The following is a 17,810-nucleotide window of genomic DNA, read 5'->3' as shown; positions in this document are numbered from 1 at the left end:
TGCTAAAGGTTGGTGGTGTTGTTTATAAACACAGGTAAATGTCTATTTGCCCAAGTATACAGACAGACTATAAAGCCATCAGAAGAGTTGTAGGACTTTCTTCTCTTGAAAGAATCAAGAAATATAAAATCTGAAATTAATAAAAGTATTTATATTCATATAATTTATAAATACACATTGAGTAATTCTGCTTTGGTCATATATCTGTTTCCCATCAAGTGTTGGGAAGCAGGCAGAACATTTAGACCAGCTGAGTTTAAATATTTTGAATTAGCTGGGGTAGTGGCTGTCAACCAGTGGAACCTTGGCATTCTGAATGAAGACATGAGATGACAGCTGGCCATCTAAAATATACTACAGCATACGGACAAACAAGCTTTGTCTATAATTTTTTTTTCTACAAAAGGCCTCTGTACACGAAGAGATTTTGTACCATGATCTGTGTGTATCTGCTGGCCTGACAATCCTGACCGATATTGATGTACTATGGATATCAGTCGGTCTGGGTAATTTTGAAAATGTAATATGTTGATGTACCATGTTGGTGAAGGCAAATAAGAAACTGAAGAGCCACAGCTGCTTATCACTTCCTGCTACTCCCATTGTTTCTGCATAGGCCCCTCAATATGCTCATTGTCTCACTATTAATGTAAATACATTACATTTAGAGTTTTAATACATTAATATAGGTGAGTATATGGCAAAAAAATCCTATAGTACAGAAAAAAGATACAAATATTTTGGCATCAATTATCTTTTTTGAATGGTGTTTGCTGCTTGAAACACATTGTGTACAGCAAAAAGTTAAAAAAATGCAATACTGTGCTCTACCCATGTTTTACTAACAAAGATTGTCCATAGCTGTGTACCTTTTGCTCCGAAATAGATTTATTTAGATCAGTGTGGTCGGCATGTTGATGGGACACTCCCTGTGACAGGCCAGACACCCATCCAGTGAGGCGTTTTAACTGCTCAACATGTTTTTCCTTCTCCTCTTCAAGGACTTTCTGTTTAGACAGAGCATAAAATAATGCAGTTATTCATTGTTTCCTTTAACTAGGTATTCTTTTAACTTAAACTTTTACTAGGTGGAAAAAGACAGGAATGTGAAAGAAACTGCAAAATATAATATTAAACATAAAAAATATATTTAGAAATGTAGTACTAATCCTGTATCCATATCATTAATAAGAGTACACTTGTCATCTTTGCATTTTGCAACCTCTCAACACTGGGCAAGTTAAAAAGAAAGTTATTCATGGAAAACAGGAGTGTATTTAATGGAGAACTTATGTTCCCCCTTCCCAAATGCATCGCAGACAATGTGTAAAAGTTTAAGACCAACAGTACCTGGTTCCCTGGCATCATCTACCAAGTATTGTTAATGCTAAAATGGCTTCCAGTGAGCATACTCCTATTCAGCAATTTCTGCCTTGGAGACTGACACCAGCTAAATTACATAAGTGATAAATAGCACTACTGCAGGTGCCCATAGCAAATCAGAAGTCACTTGAGATCAGTCTACTACAGTTATAAAATTTACTATTATCTATCTTAGTATATCAGATTGCAGATGCAACCTAACCAAAGAGGGTGGCACCAACACCACTATGCACCTCTACAGTTAACGAGCAGGTACTGGAAGCCTTGAACTTTTACACAGCAATGCCATTGGGCCCTGAGCAGGGGTGGGAAAAGTGCAATCAATTAAAACCAGTGGGTAGGGTGGTTAATTCTCTGTTAATGGGAAAGATATTCAGATATGGATCTGTTTTCTGGAAATCCTAAAATAAAGGTCTGTAATTTTTCATAGTGTAATAAGTAACACATATGTTTAGCTTTTAATTTACTTAATTAACATAGACAGTAACTTGCACTTGACTGAACAAATCTAGCATAAACCCAAGTACAAGGCAAAACAAATCAACTGTATTTTAATAATGTTAATGCCTTTTAGTGGAGGGAATGCAAGGAGTTTTGCATTACAAAAAGTCTCCTTATCTGGAAAACCTCACACCCAAACATTAGGGTTTACAGCTTCTAAACCTGCACATAGATAAGTGTTGTCACACTATATCATAGTAGGTCAGTCAGTGTGGGAAAGTGACAGTCACAAAGTGTTAGGGAAGAGAGGAAGCTGCAAAGGGACAAGAGAGATTGCTGAAATATAGAAAAACATGTAAAAGCAAGAGTAGATGGAAAAATGAATACGTAGAAAATACCACTGCAGTATGGTGAGGATATGAGGGGCAGAGGAGAGAAATTTTAAACAAAGAAAAGAAGCCAGTTTGGTATGTGAAAGCTACACTCGTGGAAGAGAACTTAATGAGGGTAACATACAAACAGAGAATGCTACACAAAACAGAGCAGTGTAATGCAGCAAAGCAACACTTGGAACAGAAACCAGTGCAACGTTGGAAAGCTACACAGGGTCAGTGTTGAATTGGTAAACTGGACTCCAATTATTTAACTATCACACTACTGTATAAAATGTTACCTCTTCCTCTTCAAGCCTCCTCAGTGCATCGCTAATATACTTCACATGTTGTGTAGTTAATGTCACTAAAGCAGTATATCTTGTACGAAGGTCCATAAACTGTAAGAAAGAAAAATATATTGTGGGGGTTCAGTTATAAGCCACATAAAAGCATTAAGGCAACCAGGAGCTGAAGTTACCTCTTGAGTGATAATATCAGAAGAGGAGAATAGTCGTCTTCGCTTCATTGGAGACTTTTGTTGGGACTCTACACATGCCCTGTATGTCATCAGCTGCAGCTCATATTCCTACAGATGAATAAATTAATACAGTGCTCATAAGAAATAAATAACGCTCACTCATGCATACAGTGCTAAAAGTCTTATTTTTTTATAGAGATTCATTTACAGACATAAGAGTAGTACAATAAACCCATCTGAAGCACACAAAAATGTTGTCACTACTCACTTTTACAAAGTTTGAATACTGTTGGGAGATAGTCTGACACTTGTCCAGACGGCTCTGATTCTTTTCAATTTCAGCAACCAGTGCCTTGAAAAAGAGAATAAATACTCTTAAAGAAGCAAAGAAAATCCACCATATTTTTAATAGATCAGCTGGGAATGTTTATACATTTCCTTTACTGCCAGGGTTTTCTGGAATGAAATAAAGGGCATACAGTAGTGGTCTTAAATCAAAGGCTTTAGTGGCTGCACAAAGGCCTGATATCTAGCTCTACCTAGATTTGCATGAGAAATGATAGGGTCACCATACATCTACCTCTAAAAGGAATACCCACCCCCTTTGTTTCAGTCCAGGCCCTCTAATTTCACAACAATCTTTAGACTATAGCTCTATACAAAAGGCTATAATAGTTAAATTCACTATTTGCATTAAAGTATAGCCTATCTTCTACCCAAATATTACTTCCCAGACAATACCGTCTGCTGGCTGAGCTGTTCTGACAGGACTTTCCTATCTTCAGACTGTCCAGGCTTCATCATCTCTTGCTGTGATTTGGTTTCCTCTATCCACTGGATCAGATTATCATGGAGCCCTCTATAGTTACTTAGAGCCTCCTGAATCCCAAGTAGTTCAGATTGACTGAAAAATGGAACACAAAAAAATGATTTTTCCAGTATTTATTGTGCAAAAACACATAAAATCAGATTCAAGAGTTAAAAAAAACACACCGTGTCTCAAGCTGAGAATGAACCGCATTCCATCGCTCTCGCAATTTGTCTGCCCTTTCCTGGTAGTGCTCTAAATCCATGCTCCGTTCTTGGGTCTTCTCATAGAGACGCTCCCTACTAGCCTTTGACTTGGCAATGTCATTTTCCAGAGCAGCTATTATGGAGTCTTTATCTGAAACCTCCGTGAGCCATTGCTAAATGGTTAAAAAAAACACAGTTGTTCATAAAAATTCCTTGTTTTACATTTCTGCAGGCGAAGAACCATCATTTTTTCACCATAAAAGATGGTTGTCAGTACACATTCAATGCATGTGATTTTTCTAAAGAATAAAATAGTTTGTTCAGTTTGACTGGTAAACTGTTGAGTAAAGCTTAGAAATTAAAGGTTTTTTTTAATTCCGGTAATGATATAGAATCTTAGTGATGTTTCAAAACTTAAAGGAATAGTGAATATTCACAGTGACACTATGGCGTATATTTGTCAAAAAGTGAACTTAGAGATCGCCACAGTCCTCTAGAGTGAAATTCCGCCACTCTCCATTCATTTCTATGGGATTTTGAAAGGCTTATTTATCAAAGGATGAACTTTCACCCATTGATTAATACTCTTTTAAAAACCCCATAGAAATTAATGGAGAGTGGCGGAATTTCACTTTAGGACGGTGGCGATCTCTAACATCCCTTTTTGATAACTATACCCCTATGCCTTTAATAATCTACACAATAAACCATTTTATCATGTGCCCCTAGTCTCCCTGAAGTCCCCCAAGTTTAAGTAACACAACACCATCCCCCCCTCTATGCTGAAAGATGGCATTAGCTGTGGGGGTGTGACAGGCTAGGGCACTCTATGTTTATCTCCAGTATCTGGGGACTTAGCCCTGCACCCCCAAGCCCTAAGGCTACCCCCAAGGTAACAGACGTGGTTACAGGGAATGATTAATTTCAGCAAAGATGACTATTTGTACCTAATAACAATTATTCTTACTACATGATCTGTTTCATTAGTGTGTATTGCTTCACACATATATTGGTTAACTGCTGTCTGTCAGAAACTGCCCTTTAGCACCAGCCATACTATGATGTGCATGTGAACTAAAAAAACAATTTTCAAACTGTATATTACATGGACAGATATTGTTTTCTGACTTAAATTTTTAAACCTGTCTTCCTATAGAATTGTTCTCAATTACCCAAAATAAAGGATGTGAATATTGAGTATATAAATGCTACTTTTGTGTTCGTTTAGACAAAATCAGGCAAATATTGGAAAAAAGAGCATTCTTTCAAAAGAGGCAAAACCACCACAATAGCATTAGAAACCGTTATGGATGTTAAAGGGGTGGTGCACCTTTGAGATAACTTTTAGTATGATGTAGAGAGTGATATTCTAAGACATTTTGTAATTGGTTTTCATTTTTTATTATTTAAGGTTTTTGAGTTATTTAGTTTTTTATTCAGTACCTCTCCAGTTTTCAGTTTTAGCAATCTGGTTGCTAGGGTCCAAATTACCCTAGCAACCATGCACTGATTTGAATATCATTGACTGTTTTTAATATATTTGACTGGAATATGAATCGGCGAGGCCTGCATAGAAAGAAGAGTAATAAAAATGAGTAATAACAATACATTTGTAGCCTTACAGAGCATTTGCTTTTTGGAAGGGTGTCAGCGACACCCATTTGAAAGCTGCAAAGAGTCAGAAGAAAAAGGCAAATCCTTTTAAAACTATAAAAAATACATAATGAAAACCCATTGGAAAGTTGCTTAGAATTGGCCATTCCATAACATACTAAAACTTACCTTAAAGGTGAACTACCCCTTTAAATATATGAATGAATGCACAGCTTAATTTTACTATGTAATCAATGCATATATCACTTCACCTGCAGCAAGTCTTGTTGAGACTGAATAAAAGAAGTGTCTGCAGGCAAAGAGGTCTCCTGGCTGAGCTTAATTTCAAACCCTTTCACTATTCCTTCTGCCTCCTGTAGACTCCGGATAACCACATCCACGGTCTTCAGTCTGCCAAAAAGCAATGAAGAATTTTATTGTGTGATCTTGCCAGGGACCCAAGTGCACTTGTCTTCAAAACATTAAAGCTCACAGAAATCTAGTACTAGTTTAAAAATTCAAACCAACAAAAATACTGAATATTTCCTTTAACAATGTTCTTATAAAAACTCTAATTCCATCGAGGTCTTGTGTTTCTTGGAAAAACAGATACACTGGGAAATCTGTTTATTTGTTGTGTCTTCTATATAGCAATGTCCTTTAGTCAATAGTACAAGGGATGTCTACCAGCATTTTGATGCCCCATGAGGCAAAATGGTTGCAACTGCTCCTCCTTTCATGTACACCAGAAGTAAAAGATTTTTTCATCCGCTTTCTATTTTATCCTTATGACCAGTTTTCTAAAATTGGTGTTTCACTCTGGCAGCTCAGTAAAAAAGCTGTTAAAGCCTTCAAAAAGCTGTTAAGCAGAAACGTTGGCGTTCTTTCTACTTTTAACCTATTTTTAATTCTATTACTCTTTGCTGCTGTTCAATCTAGAATTATTGGGGTGTGAGGTCCGATATTTCCTGGCAGAATCCATCTTTTCTCTCAATCTCGAATGCTTCCTTAATTTCTAAGGGGCCGTGGATTTGTGGCTTTTTAGGGTTACTCAGCTCTTCCTAAGTTTAGGGAAAGATAATACAACAAGGTTACAGTCCCGGTTACCCTGTCGTGCCTCCTACTTTGTGGTGTCCCAGGCCTTAGAAAACGATCAGGCAGTTAGCTTTAGGGACTCCACCCTCTATCCAATTTTCCTATTAATTCTTTTTATGGATTTGAGCTATGTTTTGTGTTTAACAAGTCACCCTCACTTTTGGTCATTATAAATATAATTATTTTTTAGATATTGAATGAACTTTTAAGTAATCCTTACTAGTTATCACACTAGCAGTTTACTCATTTATGAACTGCACCATAATAATTAATTGTGATTAATTGGAGTGATAAAGTGATAAAGTATAGATCCATTATTAAATGCTTGGAGCATTAACTTTTTTAACTAATTTATTGGATCTTTTTCAGTTTTTTACAATTATCCACTCTGACAACCGTCAGACCTCGGCATATAACTATCAATTTAATCACTTATTAATTAAGAGGTTCCGTATTCTTCTTTTTCTTGTTATAGTTTACTCCAAGCACATGTAGAATGTGAGCAATTATTGTATTGATTATAACAGCTGCCTTTAATAAAACTGAGGGATTATGTTCACAGGGCCAAATTTAAGATATGTTTATCAAATCAGAATATAGATTTGGTGGCACCCTGCTTCCCGGAGCTGCTCTATGGAGACATGGGAAGATGAAAATAGTACTTGTACTTTAATTTTTAATTTTAGAAAAACAACCAAAAATAATAAATACATCGCAAATGAAAAAAGTCTATTTTTGGTGTAGTATCTGAAAACATCTGAACTGGACTAAAAAGAGTGTCTGGAATATTCCATGCATGTTGAAACACAGAATTCTAATGTATCACTGAACTGCTGTAACGAGAATTTCAAAACAGATGAAAAAATAATAATTAAAAAGGAGTCTGGAAGGTGAACAACCCCTTTAATGCAAGTTCCGCAACACTAATACAGATGAGCGTCTATAGCAACACAGATAGGTTGCTATAGGTGCTGATCTGTCTAATGGGCAAATTCCCTAACTGGCGAAAATTTGCCAGGGACAGCCATTGCAACACTTCGCCAGGAGTAAATTCGTAGGACAACGCCAATTCTCTAAAGTGCTAAGTTGCGTCCAGGGCGCCGAACGCTGGCGAATTTTCGCTAGCGTTACATGGGCAATCAAAGTGAAGATGCGCTAGCGTTGCCTAATTTGCATACGGTGGGAAATGATAAAGTTACATGGACATATATGTTGCAGCAAATACATTACATTAAAAAGTCCAGGGAACCTTACACATGAGCCCACTGCATAGTTTATGTTTCATATGTTAGAAAATGGAGCCAAAAACATTTTTACGGACCTTTGCAGGCTATCACTCAGAAAAAAGGAAAAGACGCCAGCGTTTTTTAAAACTTAGAAAAATTTTGCACTAAAAATTGAGAAAGTCCTATGCACTCCATTGCACTTCGCCTGGTCTGAGGTGGCAAAGGCCGCATCTTAGTGAATTTGCGGAGTTACGTCTGTTCGACAGGGCGAAAATTCGCCTGGCATTAAAGTCCGAATCAACGCTAGCGTCTGTCTCCTTCGATAGCAAAGTGATGCCTGCACCCGTTAGGAAATCTGCGTAGCTACGAAATGTCACGCTGGCGAATTCCCGCGTTAGTCACTTCGCTACTTAGGGAATCTGCCCCTTAAGGTGGCCATACACTGAGAGATCCGCTCGTTTGGCGATGTCGTCAAACGAGCGGATCTCTCCCCGATATGCCCACCTTGAGGTGGGCAATATCGGGCTGATCTGATCGTGGGCCCTAGGGCCCAAAGATCGGATCCTAACGAATAGCAATGGGCGGTCGGATCGCGGGACCGCATCAACAAATAGACGGTATTTATTTGTCCCATCCGATTGAGATCTGGCCGACTTTCGGCCAGATCTCGATCGGTGAAGCCCGTCGGGGGGCCCCATACACGGGCCAATAAGCTGCCGACACGCTCTGCCAGCAGCTTTTATCGGCCCGTGTATGGCCACCTTTAGTGTTGTGGAACTTTCTGTGTAGTTGAGACAGAGAGGATGGGCAGGAAGATATTCTGAAGGACTAGCGACTCCAATGTTTTTTGGTTTATCCCTTTAATGCAAGTGCCATACTGATAAAACAAATTACTCTTTACCTCAAAACAAAGGTTGAAGCCTTTTCCCAGTAAAAACATTCTGTAGGCAATATATTTTAAATAATTAATAAATTCATACATTTGTGTTGAAATCTATTATATGCCCCAACAAGAAACCAGTAATTGAATATTATTGTGCTATCAATGTGCATTTTTTTCTTATTCTCTTATATGCTAGTGCTGCAAAGTATAAAATGAACAATGAAAATCAATAATTCCTTTTCAATTGTAAGGCAATCCCTAGAAGAACAGAATATTTCCTTTTATATTACTATTTTCCATGCAGCTACTCACTTTTCCAAGAAGACTGATGATAGTCCATATATCTGGTCCATCCTTCCAATCAGCAGATCCAGTTGCGAGCGGAGACTATGAGTGCTAGAGCCAGATGGAGATTTGTGCATGAAGTCATCACAGCGTTCAGAAACCACAGTTAACTCCGATTTTAAACACTTCAGCTCCTCCTGCATCCTCTAAAGTGTAAAACAAAAAAAAAAGAAAATACATAAATATGCAAGTAGTGATGCCATCAGTTTCAGTCTCTTAATTAAACTGATCTAACCTCTTGCTCTGATATATGAATAGTGATCTCGTGTACAGCATCAACATCAGTGCCAGCAGGACTCTGGATTCTCTTCACAAGCCGCTGCTCACATTGCCCCATTTGTAACTCTATATTATATAGCTCTGATAAGTAAGTCCTTGCTTCAGACTCCTCTTTGTCTTCTGCAGATTCACAAGTGAAAAATAAGTAAATTTAGAAAAATAATCAAATTAACACTACAAAGACAACAAAAAGTCACATAAATAATGAGCAACATTATTAATGTAATGAGACGCAGTCAGTGTTCAGCTAAGGTTTTCACACAGGCACATAATACATTTGTCCCTACTGCCAAGTGTCATGGCAGACATTTCCATAGTGATGTGCGGGTCAGGAAAAATTTGACCTGCACAAGACCCTAACAAGCAAAACTTTATCCCCCAAATATTGCCATTGTAGGACCTGTGCCTTCTCGCTCTGTACTTTATTTCTGTGTGCACATCTAGTTAAAACACAGGGAATCTTGGGAGCAGAGAAGGCGTGTACTTGCCAAGTCTGACCCACACCCAACCCTAAGCACAATGGTAGGCCAAATTTCAACCTGGCAGCTAACCCATGGGTCACTGCAGGTTTTGAATCAACTAGCACGTCACTAGTTACCCAGTATTTAAAGTATTAACACATGCAACATTTGGTCACGTGCGTACAAAAAGACCCTTAAGGTTGCCAGGACAGAATGATTAAAGCTGCCGACTTGGTCCTTACAGATCGAGTTGGCACCTTATCGGCCCACATATGGTGCCAACCGATGGGTCTGAACGACCCTTATCTGGCAGATACCAGGGGCAGGTTTGGTTTTACCTGCATAGTGCCAATGATGATCTGTTCATTGGCCGAGGGCCAGTTCCTTCATTCATCAAAGGAAAGTAGTTTTGAACACAGAGCTGCAGTGGGGGTCTATTATGAAAAATATATGGATTAGAGCAGGGGTCCCCAACCTTTTGAACCCATGAGCAACATTCAGAAGAAAAAGGAGTTGGGGAGCAACACAAGCATGAAAAATGTTCTTGGGGTGCCAAATAAGTGTGGTGATTGGCCATTTGGCAGCCTCTATGTGGATTGTTAACCTACATTGAGCTTCTGTTTGGCAGTACACCTGGTTTTTATACAACCAAAACTTGCCTCCAAGCCTGGAATTCAAAAATAAGCTCCTGCTTTGAGGCCACTGGGAGCAACATCCAAGGGGTTTGAGAGCAACAAGTTGCTCACCAGCTACTGGTTGGGGATCACTGGATTAGAGAAAAGAATCAATATACCCTTCTGCTTGGGGTTCACACCCTCTTAAATTACATACTAGATCATTATATTCAGACCAACCAAATTCCGACCCTCAGTACCATGTTGAACCAGTTGACCCCTGGCAGGAAGAAAGCGTGTTTGAATCTGATTTAACACTTGCTGAAATGCTTGTTTAGTCTAAACTAACCCTGACTTCAGTGAGAGAGAGCTTTTGATACATTTGTGTAGTGTTAAGTATTAGGGATGGGCGAATGTGACCCGTTGTGTTTCACAAAAAAGTCACAGCCAGCGAAATGTCGCAGACGCCCATTAAATTCTATGGGTGGCGAGAAAAATTTGTTGCACGGCGAAATTTTTTTGACGCGTGTCTTTTTTTTTTTTTTTAACGCACAATGCCAAACAAGTCTATGAAAAAAAAAAAAAATCCACGAAGCCATACAAGTCTATGAAATAAAAAAATGTGCCCATCCCTATTAAGTATCTGTATAGAGAGCAGGGAAATAATAATCTTAGGTTTGTGCTGCCTACTTTGCTAATTTTGGGCAGATGGTGGCAGTGAGTTTTGTGGGTGTTTGTCAGTTTTTGGGGCATAATAACATTAGATTAACCTGTGTGTAAGGTGTGAGATACACTGAGCATGTAACACATTATAGTGACACCTAGAGTCATTTGCACCTAAAGATGTCATTTCCTTGACACCATGCTATGTCACAAAGAAGACAGAATCCTTTGTATAAAGCATTACAGCATATAATGTATATTTTACAAATGTCAAGTCACCTTAAACTCTTGTATAGCGTCTTGTAAATTGTAACTCACCAGTCACTATCAGGTCCACCAGCTGTCTGCACTGGTCTCTGCAAGACTCCACCTCCTGCTCCATATTTAGCTTATCTGTCAGTAAGAATATCTGGGAGTCTTTGCTGTCTTCCAGAAATTCATCTAAGTGGCACTTTAGGCTGGCACTTAAGTTTGAAAGAGTCTCCAGGCGCTCTGCCAAGGGTAGGACTTTAAGCTATAAAACAGAAGATAGTTATCATTTTAATCTAGACAGGTACCTGGGTGTGTGCATGATTTAGGTGTGGTAGATGTTTGGCAATTAGACATTTGATCAAATGCATAATACCTTTTCAGCATTCCAGCTCTGCACCACTTCCACATCCTTACGGAGATAATTCCATGAAATCAGACTCTTAGTGTTTACATGTAACTCATGCCACAAAGACATAACCTTCTGATAAAGCTGTTCAACCCTACAAAGAAAAAGTCTCACAGTTTGTGTGATGATCACTGTATATAGTCATCTGGTGTTTAGAATTATGTAAATATCCTCATTCATTTCATCATAATGTAGATCTAATTCTCAAAGGTTTTGTTTACCTGCTGCCTATTTCCATTGCTTCCTGATTGGGTGGAGGAATAAGGAAACAGACAGACGGGACCATGGCTTCATTGCCTGTAGTGCTTATCACCTTCCACTTTGTCCTCTGGGTGTTATCTTCCAGAACACATTCTTCATTTCTACTAATGGTAATCTAGAAGGAAATAGCAGTGGTTCTAACACAACTTGTGAAAAGTATATTAGTTATGAAATACAATATAATTGGTATTTTTAAATGCCAAACCAGAAATCCTACCTCTATCTGCCGATAGTCACAAATAGCTCTAATGGGAAGTGTGCTGGTTAGACTGTGTTCTGGGTTTCTGGGCTTCAGCTGGACAATGTTCTTCGATCTACCCACAAGGCTGGCAACTGAACTCCTAGACTGGATAAGCTGTTCCTTCTCATCCTAGAGAAAAGTGAGATAATTTAACAATACATATATATTTATTTGAGTTACAGTAAAAACTCAAAGCATATAAGCATGGCGCACCATGGAGTCTTGCAATATGTCCTCTAATCGACTGATGCTGGTACTTAGGTCACAAGAATATTTCCTCTTGATCGAATCCTGCAGATTGTTTAAATAATCTTCTGACTCTCTCACATCATTGCAAAACTATTTTAAAAAAGGCATAGATTAGTCAACATCGAAGAAAAATATACAGAGTTGATAATGAATTTGCGAGGTTGAATGAATGTAAATATTTAGGAGTAATTTACAATGAAAATCATGAAATACATATGGAAATTAAATTAAGTTAATTTATATATTAAGTTAAGTTAAATTAATTAAATAATATGATGCTGTAAAAGGATTACTGAAATAAAGCCAGACAGAAAAAACAGAAAAATCAAAGGTGCAGGTTGATAAAGTGATGATGAATCCTGTAATTATGTATAGAGTAGAATGCAGGGCACCTGCTGCAAACCTGGAAAAGAAAGATTTTGAGAAAGTTATATGGGCCTGTACATGAAGATGGTATATGGAAAATAAGGGCTAATGCTGAAGTAATGGAGCTATAGAACAACGATATAGTGAAGTAAGTGAAAATTTGTAGACTGCAGTGTTTAGGACATACAGGAAGGTTGGCTAGCAGCAGGACCTAGAAGAAACTAATAAACAGCAACCCTCAAGGTAGTAGATGTGCTGAATGACCAAGAAAATGGTGGCTGGATGAAGAAGAGGAAACGCCAAGTAAGAGGATGGAGAAACAATGCACAACATAGAGAACACTGGGGCATAATAATTAGGAAGGCCAAGACTTTTCAAGGGCTGTAGCGACATTGGTTAAGGTAAGGTAAGATAAGGAAGGCTTTATTAAGACTGCAATTAATTAGTAATTACCTGAAAATATGCAGAGTTTTCCTTTAAATGTTGCTCAACACAAAGACAGAGTTGTTTCACCCACTGCCACTGGGAGACAACTGCAGCACTATATGCCTAGAAAATATCAAACATTATGATACAGGATGTGACTAGACAATAGTATTATGTTACAAAATACAGGGCAACCAAAAACAAATGGACTGCTAATTTACTAAGCCAGCACTAGGCCATGCCGTGTACAGTGCATGCACATAATGCACTTCCGATTTCACGTGCGTATTGAGCGTAAAATGCGTAATTATGCACATAATGGTTGAATGATGCGTAAGTCGCATCATTCAACCATTATGTGCAGGCATATGCACGGCCGCTTGTATCGGGAGCTCCCTCCCGGTGCAGGTGGCCTAGTGCTTGTGCGCGGGGGGGGGGAGGTTTAATACGGTTACCCCCAACCGGAGTGCTGGCTCCATTAGCCCAACAGGTGCCCTTTAAGGTAGCTGTCAATTTGGCTTAAGTTAAATATTGCTCCTTTAGTTAAGAAATATGACCAATATGTCATATACGCATATATTGTCTTATACACATGGAACATACTGGCTGCATTGCAATCTATCTTGCTTTTAATTAATTCCATGCCACCAATGAGCTCTGTCTCAGTTCAGATGCTGAATCTAGTATTTGCTTTCTTATAATAATTGCATGCATTGCAGGACCCGAAATACATAAAAAACACTGAATGGCTGAACCACACAACCAACAATCTATTACCTCTACTGTTTGTTTTGCTGGATGATTCTCAAGGGACAATAGCTCAGCTGTTTCCTGCAGGGACTGAATCACATCCTGATTCTCTTCTAACTCCTGCATCAGTTCCTGACAAGGTTCAAGAAAAAAGAAAAACATTGTCACTTTCAAATCATTCTCTTTCATCCAGCATCTAAGTACAGTATATGCTACCAACCGTTTGGAATACTTACTGTAAAGTAATCCTTCTTGGCTGCAATATTGGGATTTCCATCACTCCAGTCATAAGATAACTCTTCCTCCTCCTTCTGATTCAACCAAATTATTTGTGCTGTTGTTTGAGAAACAAAGTCATGCAGGCTCTGCAAATTGCGAAGCCGAGAACTGGATGTTTCCTGGTCAAAACCATAAAATAATATATGTTCTTTAAATGCTTTAAGTAATTGATATACAAGAAACAAATAAAACAAAATTTTACAATGTGGAAGAAAATGTCGAAAGCTACAATTATTTAAAGGAAATCATACGCTATTTCTAAACAGCACATTATATTATTTTGATGCATTTCTGTATTTACACAGGAATGGGAATGGACACTCAGCAGACATTCACCACCTACCACAACAGCAAAATATTCACTTGTTTCCAAAAAATGACAGGAGCCGCTTACTGTAATCTATGAAATATATTAGCCTTTTATTATACCTAAATAGAAATATTCACAGAAGATATAGTCTTTCCATACAGTAGCCTAATATTTTATCTTTTAGGGTTAATGAAACAGCACTTATACATAAAATATATTTTCTCCTAAATATCTGGCCTCCACATAATGCTCCTTTAAATGTCCTTACCCTTAACTTGCAATACTGCGTTTCAAGCTTGCTCAGAGTTTCACCATAGCTGTTTCGAAAATTAGGAGACATTTTGACCTGTCAACAAAAAAATACAATAATTAGGCCAGCTAGGGTGGGAATTTAGAGGAATGGCAATATGGTCTCCAAGAACTCTCCATTCTTGAAAAGGGCGATTTTTCTTTATTGGCCCTGCACTATGAAGTGAATTTTAAAACAGTCTCTAACATTCAGATTACATAGAAAAATACTGTATGAAGACCTGCATTAGAAATATTCCAAAACATAAGGGAAAGAGTTGTAAGCAGTTTTAGAGGGATACCCCATCTACATTAACTACTGAATACACAGCACCATTTCATACATGAAAAATACACTGAGCAAGGGTATGGTCTACCATCAAAAAATGTCGTAAGATTCCCTTTTTCATAGACCTGGTTATACCGTAAAACATTACTTACAGTGTATAAAAAGTATGGAATGTGGAAATTGTCAAATTTGTAGATGCAGAGTCGATAAGGTGCATATATAGTATCATGAAGCAAATATTATCACACAGTCAATAAATGTGATAGGTTATAATTTATGTGCAAATCCGCCAAAAACAAAATAATTTTTTTGTGTTGCATCACATTATTGCATGCATCTGAGTGTATGTAATGAATGAAGTGCATACATCAGAAAAGTGCCAACAGCAGGAGGGTTTATATATTACACTAAGGAGCATATTTATTAACATTGGAGACAAACATCACCAGTGACGTTGCCCATAGCAACCAATCAGCAATTAGATTTGAACAGTCATCTACAAGTTAGAAAACAAAGGAACAAAGATCTGATTGGTTACTATGGGTAACATCACCAGTCATGTTTGTGTTTATGTTAAAAAAATATTCCCCTCAGTGTAAGATATTGCAAAAGCAATCTTTGACGTTCCAGATCAATTTACACTAATTCAGGTGCTGTGTCCTGTACTTATATAATTAAATATTTTAATTGATCTGTATATTCTTAACGACATATGCAACCGTTTTGAAATATATACCTATAAAAAATTCTCCAATATGTACAAAATGTTACTAGTCCAGAACTAATAAAAGTCTCCTGGCTTTCAGATGACCAGGTCTTCTGTCTCTTATTCCAAGAAATGCTCAACCAGTGCATCTAGTTTCAGCTGTGACAGATGACTTCCCGGTCTTAAAATAATGAGCATTACTTAATATAGTGCTACATTTAAGTTTGCTTCTTTTTGGTTGTTACCAAATATATATATATATATATATATATATATATATATATATATATATATATATATATATATATATATATATATACACATATATATACGTCTTATTGTAAACTTTAAAATCCAATAAAAATAGCAGGAGAAAGACATGACCGACATGACCGTCGGCTAACTTTATTGGGGATGCGTGCAGAGAGGAAACAGGGGACTTTTATTGGATTCAAACTTATGAACATTTTGTAATTATAAATACTAACTAGACAATTTTTAAAAGGTTTATATTGCAAAATGGTTCCATATGCAATACAGCAGGCACAGATAATTTAAAATAGCCTACACTTCAGATTCCTATTACATAGGAGCATAGAAACCACTGCATTCTGCATCAGAATATATTGTTTTGATAATTTATGGCAAAACCATATATTAGTTTCTCAACAGCGGCACAGAGCACACTCATGTGTATGGCCCCTGACTTTCAAGACAGCCTGGTAACATCAGACTAGTAGTAGCAACTGTGAAGCCATGGATCATTAATTTCACAGGGCTGCTGTACCTCTGTGATGGTATAAGTTCAGTATATAAAGTAAAGTATTTCTAGACACATACTTTTTAGGCTTTAGTTTTCTTTTAACGCTTTTACAGACCCTTTTCTCCACCCAGATTACATTACTTGTAGCAATTTGGCCTAATTGTGGAAAAATTCCTGGCAACAAATTTAGCTCAGATCACAAATGCTCAATACGGTTACCGTAAGAGTAATGATACTTCCACAATTTATTTGCATTTCTGCAACTAAGTGTTTATTTAAAGGAGATTCTGACTCAGTTTTGATACGGCAGAAGCACCCAAACCATATGTTTCTATAAGGTAGCAGGGGTGTCTGGCATTGTTATATTAAAAATTTAACCAAAACGACTGTAAATATGCAAATGCAAAAAAGAATCCATTAAAATGGAAGGCATAAAAACATTCCTAATAAATAAAATTACAATAATGAGGTATACAGCAGGTCAGAATGGGTCAGTGTTTCCATCAAACTAACTCTAGCATTAGATGTGGTAAAGTCACCTTGGCTGTAAAAGCATGATAAATAGTTAGGCTAAATTAAGTGTAGTTCAGATGATTTAATTTTTACATCTGCCCATATGTAAGACCATTTTGCAGCAGCAACGCGAAAATTCATTATTTTTACCCAACAGCAAGACAGAGCAGGACTATTTTAGACTGCTTATTTTAACAAACATAAAATGCAATTACAAAACAATGCTTCAGTAACTTAGAGTTAATGCCTTCGCTCAGAGAAAGGCACATCCCGAGAATATTACACAATAACTAAAGGCAAATCTATTACTGTTAAATTCAGTACACAGGTATGAGCAGAGCATATGATTTTTTAATTAACTATGTCAGTTGTGTAGATAACTAGTATACTGGTATTTGTAGGCTGAAGTGGTTAAGCAATGCTCGCTCTGCAAGTACCCACAAATTTTGAAGGCAGTGCACACAACTAATGGTGCACACAAAGTTTTGTGTGAAAACACTTATGCTAATCCACTCACTCTTTAATTTAGTAAGGAAGATGCTAACAGACCATAATATATGAGCAAACGTCACCTCATAGGTCCTGGCTTCTCTCAGGCTTGATGCCAGCTCCTCTACACTGGTGTGCACAATATGCTGACTTTCTAGCTGAGCTTCCACACTGGGTAGATCACTGCCCCATTCGGAGAGCTCCAACTTCATCTAAAAACCAAGCATCATTCAGTAAAAAGAAAATACATCTTAATTTTAACTTTTTTATTTCTTGCAAGCACAAGTGCTAATTTGCTAGTGCTTTATTAATATATGGCAGTAACTATAATAATAATATTAATAACAAAAATAATGTCATATAATATATGTCT

General features: G+C 37.5%; 1 protein-coding gene across 22 annotated transcripts in view; it reads right to left on the bottom strand.

Moving 5' to 3' along the window:
- Positions 1-17,810, bottom strand: part of macf1.S (microtubule actin crosslinking factor 1 S homeolog) — a 162,286-nt gene that overhangs the window by 105,874 nt on the left and 38,602 nt on the right. For all 22 annotated transcript variants that reach the window (XM_018241763.2, XM_041584060.1, XM_041584058.1 and 19 more), the window contains 19 exons: positions 17,521-17,649; positions 14,658-14,735; positions 14,037-14,198; positions 13,828-13,932; positions 13,078-13,173; positions 12,223-12,348; positions 11,986-12,138; positions 11,729-11,883; positions 11,475-11,601; positions 11,168-11,363; positions 9,068-9,231; positions 8,800-8,978; positions 5,556-5,694; positions 3,670-3,863; positions 3,418-3,580; positions 2,945-3,028; positions 2,677-2,784; positions 2,498-2,596; positions 870-1,007 (listed from right to left, as the gene is read on the bottom strand). In XM_018241763.2, coding sequence (XP_018097252.2) covers positions 870-1,007; positions 2,498-2,596; positions 2,677-2,784; positions 2,945-3,028; positions 3,418-3,580; positions 3,670-3,863; positions 5,556-5,694; positions 8,800-8,978; positions 9,068-9,231; positions 11,168-11,363; positions 11,475-11,601; positions 11,729-11,883; positions 11,986-12,138; positions 12,223-12,348; positions 13,078-13,173; positions 13,828-13,932; positions 14,037-14,198; positions 14,658-14,735; positions 17,521-17,649 — 2,595 coding nt within the window. The remainder of the gene's footprint in view (positions 1-869; positions 1,008-2,497; positions 2,597-2,676; positions 2,785-2,944; positions 3,029-3,417; positions 3,581-3,669; positions 3,864-5,555; positions 5,695-8,799; positions 8,979-9,067; positions 9,232-11,167; positions 11,364-11,474; positions 11,602-11,728; positions 11,884-11,985; positions 12,139-12,222; positions 12,349-13,077; positions 13,174-13,827; positions 13,933-14,036; positions 14,199-14,657; positions 14,736-17,520; positions 17,650-17,810) is intronic.

Source organism: Xenopus laevis, chromosome 2S (genome assembly GCF_017654675.1).
Source record: "Xenopus laevis strain J_2021 chromosome 2S, Xenopus_laevis_v10.1, whole genome shotgun sequence".
NCBI classification, from domain to species: domain Eukaryota; kingdom Metazoa; phylum Chordata; class Amphibia; order Anura; family Pipidae; genus Xenopus; species Xenopus laevis.
Note: the sequence above shows the minus strand (reverse complement) of the source record. Positions and strands in the feature narration are given on the sequence as shown.